The sequence below is a fragment of the Salvia hispanica genome, chromosome 2, assembly GCF_023119035.1.
Source record: "Salvia hispanica cultivar TCC Black 2014 chromosome 2, UniMelb_Shisp_WGS_1.0, whole genome shotgun sequence".
Lineage (NCBI taxonomy): Eukaryota > Viridiplantae > Streptophyta > Magnoliopsida > Lamiales > Lamiaceae > Salvia > Salvia hispanica.
In genome coordinates this window covers 24579896-24594471 of record NC_062966.1, presented here as the reverse complement: position 1 = coordinate 24594471, position 14576 = coordinate 24579896, and the positions used below count along the sequence as shown (strand labels likewise).

The following is a 14576-nucleotide window of genomic DNA, read 5'->3' as shown; positions in this document are numbered from 1 at the left end:
GTGAAGTATTTCATGGTTAGAGTAAAGTGTTTGTGATGCATGTTATCAGTGATATGTTTTTTAAACTCGGTGAAGTAAAATGTTCTTAAAGTGAAGTATTTCATGGTTAGAGTGAAGTGTTTGTGATTCATGTTATTAGTGATCTGTTTTATCACTTTAGTGAAGTAAAATGTGCTTAGAGTGAAGTATTCCATGGTTAAAGTGAAGTGTTTGTAATCCATGCTTATAGTGATCTATTTTATCACTTTAGTGAAGTAAAATGTGCTTAGAGTGAATTATTTCATGGTTAGAGTGAAGTGTTTGTGATCCATGTTGTAACAACCCGGATTTCTAGGGTATAATAAATACGGCGACTGCTACCAAAACGGACTTAAAGGCAATAAAAACATAGGCTAGGGTTTCATTTAAAGAGATTTGACCAAAGTATTAAAGGAACTATCAAAGCAATAATTCAACGGCTTAACCTAGAAAGAAATCATTGAAGAATAGATACCATAACTATGATCAAAAGTCAAGGGTCCGACATAAATCCAAATCAAAACCACAACAAGTCTCAATCTTCTAAATCAAAGGAACAAGTGCAAAATATCCAAATAATACTAAAGTGTTTCAAAAATTCAGCGGAAACGACCAAGAGAAAGTGAAGCCATGTATGAAGACACAACTACACTCGAAGTTCAAAACATCCATCTTATTTAATTAATGTGCTCAACACCCGCCACCGGTCGTCGTCGTTCAACCTGCACATAAGGAAAACATATGCAGGGCTGAGTATTTTGAAATACTCAGTGAACTCGTTGCCAAAACATTTTATAAGTTATGCCACCCTTACCATAGTGAACTCGAGTTTTACAATTATAAAAATAAAGATCATCGAGTATCACAAAAATATTTTCATAGACTGGCCAGTCAAACAACTCCCACTTTTCTAATCAATTTCCACAATCACAACATTTCCATGGTGCGACGAAAGTGTGGCCACACTTTTCGCCCACGAGATCGGCCGACTTGCAAGGACGGCTCCCGATCCCACCGTGTACACAGCCTGGTAGGGTTTGCGGCCCTACTCGGACCCGAATTCGTTTATACATATCCATAGCCCTATAGCCCAATGGAGCGAACTCACAAACTAGGCATCAGGTGCACAATATCATAACAAAACAAACATAGGCATGGCATAACAGTTAAACCACCTTTATCTCTCCACATTCATAAATTTGCACATAAAAGAGTTTAAGAATAAAGCCCACCTCGACTGCTTAGATTTCAAGTACGTTTCTCTCTTTCGTTATTCGGCTTCGCAACCGAGGTTTCACCTTTTAATCACATAGGCACATATCACAAATCAGTTTCAACATCAACTCCTTAAAACATGCATGTCTCAACGTTTCCCCTTTTTCCCACCGATCCGGTTTACATTTATCATTCAAAACCAAGGCATGTTCATCATATAAGTTTATACACTCAACAATCTTAGATCTAACATCAACTTATGTCATACATGAGGGTCATTCACGTGTCACACCCACACACACGCGCACGCGCACGCACACACATACATACACGCACACATATTTTTCTTATACCATTTAACCCACTTTCTCTCAATCTAGATGCATGGGGGGTTCAAGAATACCGATTAATCGGTTAGAAAGAAGAAGATTAATATGTAGATACCTTTTCTTGTCAAAACGAACGGTAGAAACGAAGTAGAGACTTGATTCTTCAAAAATCTTGAGGCTCAAACTCTAACTCTTCTCCAAAGATGAAGGATTGTTGGAGAAAAGTAGAAGAAAATTGAGAGAGAGAAAAGGGAGGGAGGCGTGTGCAATGGGGTGGGGGGCGATTTTTTTGATGGCTAGGGTTAGATGTTTCTCTTATTTATAGGGTTAAATAAAATCTTTAGGTAATTAGATAGAATATTTGGGAAGATTTGATTCTACACAATTAAATAAAATAAATATTGTGAAGTAGAGAAGAAGAAACAAAATGGCGTGAACTAGGGTTGGAGAATATGAAATTTTCGAAAATCTTGGCTACTTATTTAGCCAAGATTTTGTTTGGTATATTTTTCGGAGTAGAATAAAATATCACGGAGCAAAATAAAAATGAAAATCCTCCCAATAAATAGGAAAATAGGCGTGTAGAAGGGGTTCTTCATAAGGAATGGATTTTGAATATTAACTAAAATAAGATATGGCAAGATCTCTTGAGGTATGGTAAGATTTGGTAGAATATTTAAATTCTAGGTATGGAAGGAAATTAAATAAAGGATCAATTAAACAAATAAAATAATTCTTCCTTCCCAAAAATAGGTGATTTTCGAAAATCACCTTAAAACAATCATGGGTGTCGATTTCTCTCATTAGGAAATAGAGAATAATTGGGTTTTGGATTTAATTTAGATAAATATCCCAAGAATTAAATTAAATCCGGAAAAATAGGATTTCTCCCCAATAAGGTCAAGGGGTTCGAAAATTTCAAATAGAAAAATGTGGTTATAGTATTTATGGAAATATCCTAATAATCTCACTCACCCTTAAACAATTAAATCACCACATAATTCCACTTTTAATTCAAATATTCACAAGCCACGTCATATACTCATCAAGTTTGACTTTTCAAACTCCAACGCAACCCTAGACACAACTTGGTCATAAGAACTCATGCAATAAATTCATTCATCACTTAATTCACGTCTCCCACGTCATCAATAAAATTTTACGGCTCTAAAATTAGGGTTCGAATTTTCGGGGCGTTACACATGTTATCAGTGCATCTCAGTGAAGTAAAATGTGCTTAGAGTGAAGTATTTCATGGTTAGAGTTCTGTGATGCATGTTATTAGTGATCTGTTTTTTTTTAACTCAGTGAAGTAAAATGGGTTTAGAGTGAAGTATTTCATTGTAAGAGTGAAGTGTTTATGTGATGCATGTTATTAGTGATCTGTTTTTTTAACTCAGTGATGTAAAATGGGTTTAGAGTGAAGTATTTCATGGTTAGAGTTAAGTGTTTGTGATTCATGCTTTTAGTATGTTTTTTCATCTCAGTGAAGTAAAACATGTTTAGAGTGAAGTATTTCATGGTTAGAGTGAAGTGTTTGTGATGCATGTTATTAGTGATTCTATATGCATATGGTAAATACTGGATACAACAGATTCTTTGTTATATTCACTAATTGATTCTATTTTGAAATTGTTATTATCTTTTTAGGTGTTCTTTCCAATTTGTGTTGTGGAACATTACTACACCGCATGCTTCAGATTTAGCACTAAAAGTATAGTGGTGATTGACAATTCAAAGAATTGTGGCATTGAAGAACTTGGCTACAACATCAAAGCATTATCAAGAATGTAGGAAAAACATGGACATAGATGTGAGAAAAAATGATTGTAAACTTCAAGTGTTCATAAACAATTGTAGACAACTTTATTTAAATTCAATAGCCAGTTTTTATTTTACGTTAATATCTTATTCACTATTTACTTCACTATTGTACCTATTTACTTCACTATAAAACATATGTACTTCACTAGTTCACTGTAAAGGTAATATACTTCACTGTAAGCATATAATAGTTCACTAAACACACAATGTACTTCACTGGAATGAAAAAGCAGTAAACTATAGGCATGCAGAATATACTTCACTATATGCACAATATACATCACATTACGGCTCAATATACTTCATTGAAATGAAAAACAGTACACTATAGTCAATATTTACTTCACACTATAAAGCATATTCACTTTCCTATAGAGCATATTCAAATGTTTACCAATATTTTTCCAAGGATCGTGATTATCACTATAGAACAGTTTTACATCATTGTACACAAGAGTTACTACAGTATATAGTATTTTAACTTCACGATAAGTAAATGTTCACAATAAATGAACCAAAACATGTAATAAGTGAACTAAAGATTTGTAAGTTGTGAAACAAACACATATGAAAGTGAACTTATTCGAACTTGAGCTTAACACAAAAAGCAAATTTGCATTGAAATAAAAATCACTCAAATGTGTACTAAAAATGAGTCATAAGTGTTTTACAAAGGCTACAAAGTGAACTATTTCTGTCCAAATCCCCACTGCCTCTATTTTGCATTCCCATTCACCTTTTTGCAGTTCCTCGAATCATGGTTTCCAATCTCATGATAGTTTCCACATTTTCAACCTGGTTTCATTGATAACTTCATTGCTAACTCCTTCTTCGATTTCTTCCTACTTTCACTTCCCTTTTGTACTAACAACATCAAGAGGATGAACTTCAATAAAGTTCGAAACTTGTGAGCCATAGTAGTTCAGAACTTGTTAGCCATATTAAAATCACTATAAGGCATTACCGAATATACTTCAATTTATGCTCAATATACTTCACTATACGAACAATATGTTTCACTGAAATGAAAAAAAAAATAATATACTGTAAAGCATGCTCAATATACATCACTGTAAACATATACTAAGTTCACTACATGCTCAATATACTTTACTGAAATGAATAAAACAGTACACTATAAGGCATGCTTAATATACTTCACTGTAAGCATACTGTAGTTCACTGAATGCTCAATATACTTCACTGAAATGAAAAAAACAATACACTATGGCCATGTTTGGTTGGCGGGAAAGTAAAGTTGGCAAGGAAAATGATTCCAGGGAAAATGAATCCCGAGAATATGATTCCTAGTAACTTTACTTTCCTATGTTTGGACAATATCAAGATTTTAAATTTATATTTAATTTAAACACCAAACTAAAAATATACTATGGAAACGTAGTACTACTTGCTTATCATTACCACAAAATGTGTTTAGGGTTCAAGATGAAGAATATGATGAAGAATATCATAACTTGGCTATTAAATAGGGATCAAGAAATAATATACAAGTACCAGCTATAGTAATATCAATAGGCAGCAAACCAAATTTAAAAACCTCAAAAAGGTTTCACGTCTCTCGTCTCGTCCAAGCTGACCAACAGTCAAGACACTTGCGCATCCTAATCACACAACGAGTTTGGTCAATTATAATTTTTATTGAGTAATATCAATATCTAGCAAACCAAATAAAACATAAAAAGTCTCAAGTCACTCGTCTTGTCCAAGCCGACCAACCATGTCATGATACCTGCGCATCCTAATCTCATAACGAGTTTGGTCAATTATTTTTTTATTGAGTAATAGGATGCGCAGGTGTCTTGATGAAAAGAATCACATGCAGATTATATTCAATTTACTTTTCAATCGATAGATATTTTTATTAAAGAAAAAACCAATTACAGTTAATTGCAATTGATAATCTAGATTGTACAAATTGGTTAATGTCACAAAGAAAAAAAAACGAATGCACTAGAATACTCTTAATGGAGGCGATGGAGCTTCCGGCAATAGGGGCGGCGAACCGCGGTGACGGCGGATGTATAGATTTTGGGGGGAAAGATAAAAAGGAGAGAAGCGATGTGTAAGTTTTTCTGATATTGGGGAGTGATGGATACTTGAGAAATTTTGGTTGTTGGCCACTTTTAGTTTAATAGTCTTGGGCCAGGAAATAAAATAATTGTGTTGGGCTCTTTCATTTTTGGTTTTGGGACTGAGAATTAAATCAAGGACTGTGAGAATTAATTAAATAAAATGATTTTATTAATGTACAAGTTCCCAAAATTCTAAAGAAAGAAGCGAGAAAATAACCAACTATTAGATGCAGCACATTTCCCTCTCTAGGTAGCTTGCTATTTTGTTGCATATTTGAATTTTTGTTGCAAGGTTTGACTTCATCTTGGTGGAACTGGAGGTTGTTGATGGTTAAGATATAATATTACTACTATTTACTTGTTGCGCATAAATGTTCTATGTCAAGAGTAGTACATGTTTATGATTGTTGTGTGTTGGTTCCTAGCATTTATATATTGTAACTAGTTGAAGATTCAATTATTTCTCGTTAAAGGTTATTAGCTAAACTTCTTAAATTTTCATTTTCATTTTCATTTATTGCACGGATATCTCTAGCTCTTGTTAAGGTTATTAGGTCATCCACAATGGGGCGGACGATGCGACGGACGATGCATCGCGCACGATGGGTTAACCATCGTCCGCGGATGAAGCGCGGACGATGCTCGTCGTCTGTCGCATCGTCCGCCACCGTGACATCGCGGACGATGCTCACGCATTTTCTCTTCTTTTTTTTATTCAAAATTTTTTCTTATTTAAGCACCACAATTCTCTACCATTTCAAACACCCCAATTTCACATCTCCTCAATTATTCTCTCTCATCTCCTCAAAAATGAATCCCGATGGCGACGATTTGAGTATATCGGAGGGCTGCAGACGGGCCTTGACTCGAGCCTTGTTCGATTGCGTTAATGAAGCCGCGGCGGAATGCTTGGCACAAATGGAGCGGGAGCAAGCAGCGACGGAGCAGGCGGCGGCGCGGGTCCCTCGACCGATTCGACGTCGGACGTTTGTCCCCCGCGAGCACGACGTTTCTCACCAACGGCTGTTCGCAAACTGTTTTGCCGAGCAACCACGGTGGGGCCCCACCGGTTTTCACCGCCGTTTCAGAATGCAGCGAGATCTTTTTCTCAGCATTGTGCGGACATTGGAAGGACGTGATGAATACTTACAGTATCAGGAAGACGGCATCGGCAGACCCGGACTTACACCGTTGCAGAAGTGCACGGTTGCGATCCGGCTGTTGGCCTACGGCACCACAGCGGATATGTTCGACGAGTACCTTCACGTCGGGGAGACAACTGGCCGCAGTTGTCTAAAGAATTTTTGTAAGGGAGTTGTGGAGGCTTTTGGCGACACATATTTGCGACGCCCGACTGCTGATGATTGCCAGAGACTAATGAGGATGCACGAGATGGTGCACGGCTTCCCTGGAATGCTAGGGAGCATCGACTGTATGCACTGGTAGTGGAAGAACTACCCGACGGCGTGGAGAGACCAATTTACTAGTGGCTACAAGGGCAGCCACCCGAGGATCGATGATCCTGGAATCCATCGCTGACCACCGCCTCTGGATCTGGCATGCCTACTTGGGTGTAGCCGGGTCGAACAACGACATCAACGTCCTCAACTCGTCAACCCTCTTTGCCGATCAGTGCAGGGGTCGCGGCCTGGCCTCGAGTTCACTGCCAACGGCCGCAGATATCACATGGGTACTACTTGGCCGATGACATATACCCAAGATGGCCTGTTTTTGTGAAGACGATCAGCTGCCCAATTGGAGACAGGAGAGTCTTGTTTGCGGCAAAGCAGGAGTTTGGGTGGAAGGATGTAGAGCGGGCTTTTGGGGTGCTCCAATCGCGGTGGGCAATCGTGAAAGGTCCGGTGTGTTTCTGGTTTAAGGAAGTCATCGTCGACGTCATGTATGTGTGCATCATCATGCATGACATGATAGTCGAACAAGAAATTGGACATGTCACCAATTGGGTCGATGATGAAACCGGATCTAGCTCCAGCACGGCGACCCCGCCTGTCGCTCGAGGATTACCGCTGGGCTTCGGTAAGGTTCTAGAGAGACAGACCTCAATGCGCAGCCAACAAGACCACACGACGCTCATGGGCGACATGATTGAAGAAGTTTGGAAGTGTTTCGGCCATTGAAGATTTGTAGTTTATTTATTTCGTATGTAAAATTTAAACTTTCTATGGAATGAAGTTGTTTTCTCCAATTTATGTAGTGTTTAAATATTCAAAAATAAATAAAATGCTTAGGGCGGGGCTTAGAGCGGGTTATAGTCCTCCCCATTTTGGACGCCCTTAGCTAAACTTCTTAGTTTAATTACTTACTAGTTTTAGCACATTGTCAAATTAGTTGTTCCAGTTTTAATTTGTTCGTCACATCACCATTGTTGTCAGCCTCTGTTCAAGCTCTCTAGCTTAAGTGACCATGATTATTCTGGTCTTACTTGTACACAAGGTTCAATCAATTTCTGTCTGATGTCAGAGAATGATTTTGTGAGGTGTTTGTGTACTTTTGCTTGTAAATTAAGGACTTAAGGTATAAGAACCATCCCATGCTTCCCATCATTATAGTAATTAGGTACAAGTCACTTTGTGCAGAAATTTTTACTGTATTTGATTTTATTGAGTGCAATTTTTGTTTCTCTTTGCTTAATTTCTTTTTCTCGATTCCACTGAATCAGCCTTTTGCGTGAATTAAATTCAAAACTTGAATTGATTATTCTCTTTTTTATTCATAGTTTTATTTAGATAATTTTAATTTTGCTTTTGCACTGGCGCCACAATTTATGTTATTACACGTTGGGCTTCTCTTAGGCCCAAATACTATGCATACCTTTCTTTTCACTTATAATTAGAAATAATAGTCAGTGGGCTTCGCATAGGCCCAATAATTATGAATACAGTTTTAAATACATTAATTAGAAGTAATACTAACATGTCCAATTACTATAACATATTAATTGCATTGTTACTATATTAGAAAATAATACCAACATATCCAATTACTAGAACATATTATTACATTGTTAACATATCATTTGAGGGCAGATTTAGAGGAGGCGGCGTCGACTGTTGAAACAAACATTCCAATTGTCTTATACAAAAGAAGTACAGAGACTAGAAAATAAAATTGATCCATTATACTGTTTCGGTACCTGGGGCATTTCTTTTGGGTATAAGATTTAAGAAATTAATGAGTTAAAAGTTAAAGTAGAAAGAGTAAGATAAAAGATAAAATAAAGTAAGAGAGATGAAGAAAAAATAAAATATGAGAATGATAAAGTTTTTACTAAAATAATGAAATGATTCAACTATTTTGGAACGATCCATAAAGGAATATGACTCAACTACCTTGGGACGGATGAAGTAATAAATTTCTAGCATTCAAGATACCCACTTCACTACTTGGTTCGATACTAAAGTTCGTGAAAGAACCAAGCGAAGAAAACCTGAACTATACTCGTTTTGATACTAAAGTTCGGGAAAGAACCAAGCAAAGAAAACCCAAACAACACTTGGATTGACTACTAAAAGTTCGGAAAAGAACCCAGCGAAGAAAACCAGAACTGTACTTAGTTCGACTACTAAAGTTCGAGAAAGAACCAAGCTAAGAGCACCCGAACTGTACCTAGACAAAATAAAAACCTATGCCAAGGATTGGTTATAACATTTGAAACAATACGAATTTTCTATGCGAAGAAAAATTGATTAGATTATTGTTAGTGGAGAATGAGATCCACAAGAACATCATGAACGCATGATCATGTTGAGAAAGTCCATAAGAGTAAAGGAATTACATTAATAAACTGTCGAGAATAACAATCACAAAACACACTTTAATACTACTAACTATATGGTAGGACTCATACTAAGATTTGGGAAAGAACCAGAAAAAAACCTGAAAACAATAACGACTTTAGTAATATAATAGAACTATGAAAAAAAATACTAATCCAAACATACCAGAAGTGGATAAACTCTAATCGCTTGTTGTGGTCTGACTCTAAGTTGTAAATCAGTATCATCAGAAGATACCATCATTGCCTTCATCCTTGTATTTCAATGTGAAAGTGGTCAACTCCAGTTTAACTTTTGTGGCCACAACTTCAAAAAGTTTACTCATTCCCCACGTGAGACATATTTTTAAGAATTTACATATCTTCTTCAAGTTTCCGTTTTTTAACTACCTTATCTGTCTCCCCAACAATGCGTGAATGAATGCTTTCCTTGTTTGTATCTCCTCGAGGTTCCTCGACACTTGTTCCTTCTAAAAGGGGATGATTCTTCATTTGTTCCTCTCTATTTGGCCATCTAGCTGGAATGCGTACCTTACCTTTAAGAACAAATTTTTCTACTTTGTTGCCATTAACATCTATAACTTGAACCACCAATTCTTCTCCTAGCTCTTTCCCACATTCCATCTTGAACGTTTTGAGTTCACGCTTCATTTTATGTAGAAAGAAGTCCAAGAATTGCAGGATGTGAGCATTAACTTTATTGTTTGAAAGATAGAACTCCATAACATAAACAAGATCACCAGTGTGTGAACTTTGCATACAAATTGCAAAACAACCAATACAACCCGGATCCAAGACAGATAAATTAATATTTAGGCAACCCGGATCCAAAGAAGATGATTCAATATCAGGGCAAAAACAAGCTTTGCTTTCAGATTCCAATGCAATCCCAACAATCCCTTTTCTGCCATTTACGTGAATCGTGTGAACATTTTCATCTCTGGGTACAACATTTGTTGATAAATATATGCCCACGTAATCAGTAGACAGTGCGAGCTTCATGCAAGTCATATTAGTATTTGAAGTACTAACACATTCTCCATTAATGACCCAAACATTTGCCCCAACAATTTTGCGATGGTACCCATGTGACTGTTGAAGGAGATTGCAAATTTCAATCAAAGCTTCTTCTCTGCCAGTGAGAATCTAGTCAAATAGAATACATGTTATGTCAGCAGCAGATTAACACTATAAAAACCGGTAAGCATTTTTCTTGAAATAACGTGGTTTACATCTCGTTGATTTGATAAGAAATTGCTGTGGAAATCATTGGTAGTCGACCACAGTTTCCCAATCTGCATGGAATTAAATGGATATAATTAATGTAATCACTAATCACAATGTCAGAATTAAGAATTACTAAGAAGAGACGGTACCTCTAGTGTTCTTGCAATGCGTCTAAGGTGACAGTGAGGAAATCCGACGAACTCCAGCACACCATCACACTGGTGATTGTTTTCATCATCAAATATTGGGAAAGCAAAATATCCTCCTTCATTACAGCAATACATTGCATCACTCCTAATTGGATATTCTTTTGTAGTGTACTGGAAGAGGTCACTAGTTATTTCAGGCTGCCTATTTCTGAAGACTCGTCCGGGGGGTCCGAGTTCCTCCTCTTTGGCTTCGTCATCTACCAAATAATAATGTTCCATGCATTTCTTCCTAAAAGAATCTATGTCTTTTGTAAGACTACCAACCGCATAAGGCTGATGTGTAGTTGCTAAGCACAACCGATTCAACACCGTTTTAGGTGCCCAGAACTGTATTATCCAGTTGTCCGGTTTCCAATCATCTTCTGATGTCTTCTTTAGATATAGTTCTATTTTGTCCTTCATACCCGTACAACTCTTTTTACGTGACATGTGTCAACACCAACGTTACGAAAAAGCAATGGAGCCAAGGATGGTGGTCTTTGTCCTTTTTTTATATCACATTCTCTAAGATCAAATATATTATCAAATTAATGGTCCATAATAATATCATCATGAATTTTAGTAAAAGTATATGCTCTCCACGCGAGATCTCTTACTGCATTTAAGATCATTCAATGTCGATTTCGATGAAATTATATATTGCATACCATAAAGGAAAAATAAAAGGCCAGTGGGTATAAAAATAGAATATTGTCCAATAAGTATATACTGGAAGCTTTTATACAAGAGGATAATTATTTACATCAGATCTCATCCTATTTGATAGATAAATTTGAAAAGATTATGTGTAAGTGTTTCGTGAAAAGGAATAAATAAATAAAATAAATAGATTTGGGTGATAGGAATTAGGAACCGATCTCGTTTACTACAAGTGGGGAAAATGGAGATGCAACGATACCGTTTGGTGTACACAACCCTCTATACTCCACAACACAGGATTCTGGACTCCGTTTTAGTTATTTTAATTGATCTAAGTTCAATTACAGATGCGCCCAATACATCGAAACTCATTGCCCACGGATAAAGAAAAATCGTTTCAACATCAAAAACAACAAATACCTTAGAATTCAAATTCGTAAGGGATTTACTTGTCTATGTATTGTTCCATTCGACCTGTTAGGTCCCTACTTAACCTCAAAGGTTCTGCCGCGATGCCTTTAAAGCCTATACGCGATGGATAGACTCCTGTAACTATGACATATTTTCTTGTTTGAAAATAATTTCTTTCCAAAAGAAAGTAAATGGTTAATTCCATCTCAATGTATGCGTTGGATGCATTCATACTTATATACACCTCCCTGATTTTTATTTTCGTCTACATCTCAATGTATGCGTTGGATGCGATGAATTAAATGGTTAATTCAGACTCCTTTCACATTTTTTTTATTTTCGTCCTGTCTCACAAAATTTGTCACATTTCATTTTTTTATTATTTTTTATAATGGATGTTAAGGAGGTACTATATTATGTTCATGAATTTTTATATTTTTAAATGCTGAATTATTAATATTTTTGGGTTATAGAATTATTTAAATTTTTATTTGAGTAAAATTTTAAATTAAATTTAGATGACAAACCGATTTTTCGGTTCCAAGCCGAAACCGGCAGAATAAGCACCCCTATACACGAAAGTCATTTTTAGATATAATGAAGCCTAATGTAAATTAATTTTTAGTTTATTTTAGAAAGATGACCATAAAATATTTTTTTAAAAATCTCAAATTTAGATTTTATGAAATGACTTAAAAAAATAATCAATAATGATATTCATATCACATGCATTTTATAAATTGAGTATCAGATTTGCACAATCTCATGGTAAGAATTCAATTCTTATTTTGATGAAAATCCTCGTATTATAATATTAAATGATAGGAACCCATGATCCTTAGAGCATCTCCAATGCCGGCTAGCCGATCCGCGTCGTTAGCCGGTCGGCTAGCCGAATCATTGGAGGCGGCCAGCGGGTGATCAGCCAAATTTTCGGCGTGGGCTAGCCGAACGCATGTTGCTAGCCGATCCGTTGGCTGATGCGCTGGCCGCCATTGTGGCGGCCCGATCGGCCAGCGACGATTTTTTATTTTTTTATTTTTTTTTAAAACCTATACAAACGCGATTTTAGTTTCATTTTCATTTGCACCACTTGTTTTAACGAGTTTTCTCTCTCTCTAACTTTCTGTACAAGAGCATCATCGAGCGATGGATCACAACAACGAGTCCAGTCCGGCGACGAGTGGATCTCGAACTCCCACGGTACCCGTGGGATCTGGATGGGGTCAGATGGGCGGGCAGATGGGCCCGGGGGTTTAACGTCCCTTGGAATCGGGCTGATGGGGATGATGGCCGGAGCGCCGGGGGTGGGAACATGCCGTGGGGTATGCGGCGGCGGCGGCGGGCGGGGGTGGGGAGGTATGCACCGGATGCAGCAGCAGATGATGCAGCAGATGATGGGTATGCATCCCGGGATGCAGGGGTCACCGGGGGGGGACACGGTCTATCGTCCCTCTTTGGATTTTTTGACGGCTTCGTCTCACACGTCGACCCCAGTGGAGACGCAGTTCACTGGCGATGACCTTTTGTCATTGCATGACATGGGGATCGATCTCGGCGATCCGGACACTCTCGTTCCAGTGGGGCGGGCCGCGGCGAAGAAGAAGAAGACGAGGGGGAAGGCCAAGGCGGTCGGCGAGTCGTCGCAGCCCGTTGTTGACGACACCCCCGGCCGGAGGAAGTGGACGGAGGATGAGTACGCCGGGGTGGCCAGGGGGTGGTTGGAGGTGTGCGACGATCCGCTGGTTGCGAACAACCAGCGGGTCGTCAACATGTGGGCGAAGATTAGAGCTGCCTACAGGAGGCACTGCCCGCACGGGAAGGACTTCAGCGGGGAGGAGGTCCGGAAGGGGTGGGAGCGCATCAGGGCCGCGGTCGGCCGTTTTTCGGCGTTGTACGCCAACGCCCTCCGTCAGCTCACTAGTGGGCAGAATGAGGAGGACGCCCGGAGGATAGCCGAGAGTCAGTTCCCCTTGGCGGGGAAGTACAAGGATTTCCACTTCTGGGAATGCTTTGAGTTGCTGAAGGACTCCGAGAAGTTCCGTGCGGGGTGCGACGGCTGGGTGGCCGAAGAAGCAGAGGCTGAACTATACCGGCGACTACAGGGGCAGCGGCGGCGGATCCCACGACCTCCCCCGGATGCTTGAGGAGTTTCCATCCCCTCCTTCATTTGCTGGTCGCCCTCGCCCGGTTGGACAGAAGCGGGCGCAACGGGCTGCGAGGGGAGGATCCCCCTATCGCCCCATGAGGTCCAGTCCGCCGCCCTCCCACCCGCCCCACTCGAGTACACTCTCTATTCGCGTAACAAAACGCGGGAGCAGATGTACAAGGTCTTCCAAGATTGGAAGAACGCCACTGACCCCACGGAGAAGATGTTTCTTCACTCGATGCTCGAGAGCATGCGGGTTGATTTGGATACCGCGAGGGCACGGATGGGGGGTTCCGACGTGGGGTCAGATACCCCGGGTGGCGGGTGGCGGCGGCGGCGGCGGCGTCGAGGAGTAGAGAGTGGCGGGGCTCGTGTGTGGAAGCCCTTAAAAAAAAAAAAAAATCATGTATGCTTTTAAATCTTTGTACTTTTTTTGAATGAAATAAATTAATTTTCCCGTATCTGTGTCGTAAATTTAATCCGTAATTTAATCGTAATTTTAATTCCGTAAATATAGTATATTTTGAATTATTTTTATTGCGGCTGGCCTATGGCTGGCCTAAATCTGATGTGGCAGGTGGATTTTTAGTGCTGCTAGCGTGGCAGGGAGAGAGAGTGGCTGACCTATGGCTGACCTATTTGCATTGGAGATGCTCTTATATTTTA

At 38.9% G+C, this 14576-nt stretch overlaps 2 protein-coding genes across 2 annotated transcripts; one reads left to right on the top strand and one right to left on the bottom strand.

The window, feature by feature from the left end:
- Nucleotides 1-6289: 6289 nt before the first annotated feature.
- Nucleotides 6290-7617, top strand: LOC125206561. Its single transcript, XM_048105806.1, has 2 exons — nucleotides 6290-6911; nucleotides 7118-7617. The coding sequence occupies exons 1-2, from the start codon at nucleotides 6290-6292 to the stop codon at nucleotides 7615-7617; spliced, it is 1122 nt and encodes a 373-aa protein (XP_047961763.1).
- Nucleotides 7618-9346: 1729 nt separating this feature from the next.
- Nucleotides 9347-11113, bottom strand: LOC125206559 (protein NLP6-like). The gene is made up of 5 exons (XM_048105805.1): nucleotides 10652-11113; nucleotides 10508-10570; nucleotides 9634-10421; nucleotides 9442-9529; nucleotides 9347-9376 (listed from the first exon to the last, which is right to left on the bottom strand). The coding sequence occupies exons 1-5, from the start codon at nucleotides 11111-11113 to the stop codon at nucleotides 9347-9349; spliced, it is 1431 nt and encodes a 476-aa protein (XP_047961762.1).
- Between the last annotated feature and the right edge of the window lie 3463 nt (nucleotides 11114-14576).

Excerpts from the sequence above, each read along its gene's own strand:
- LOC125206561 (XM_048105806.1), top strand. The coding sequence starts at position 6,290 with ATGAATCCCGATGGCGACGATTTGAGTATATCGGAGGGCTGCAGACGG. Across the intron at positions 6,912-7,117 it reads AATGCTAGGGAGCATCGACT|GGGTCGCGGCCTGGCCTCGA; the intron begins GTATGCACTGGT and ends CGATCAGTGCAG.
- LOC125206559 (XM_048105805.1), bottom strand. The coding sequence starts at position 11,113 with ATGAAGGACAAAATAGAACTATATCTAAAGAAGACATCAGAAGATGAT. Across the intron at positions 10,571-10,651 it reads GCATTGCAAGAACACTAGAG|ATTGGGAAACTGTGGTCGAC; the intron begins GTACCGTCTCTT and ends AATTCCATGCAG. Across the intron at positions 9,530-9,633 it reads CGGAAACTTGAAGAAGATAT|GATGAAGGCAATGATGGTAT; the intron begins GTAAATTCTTAA and ends TTGAAATACAAG.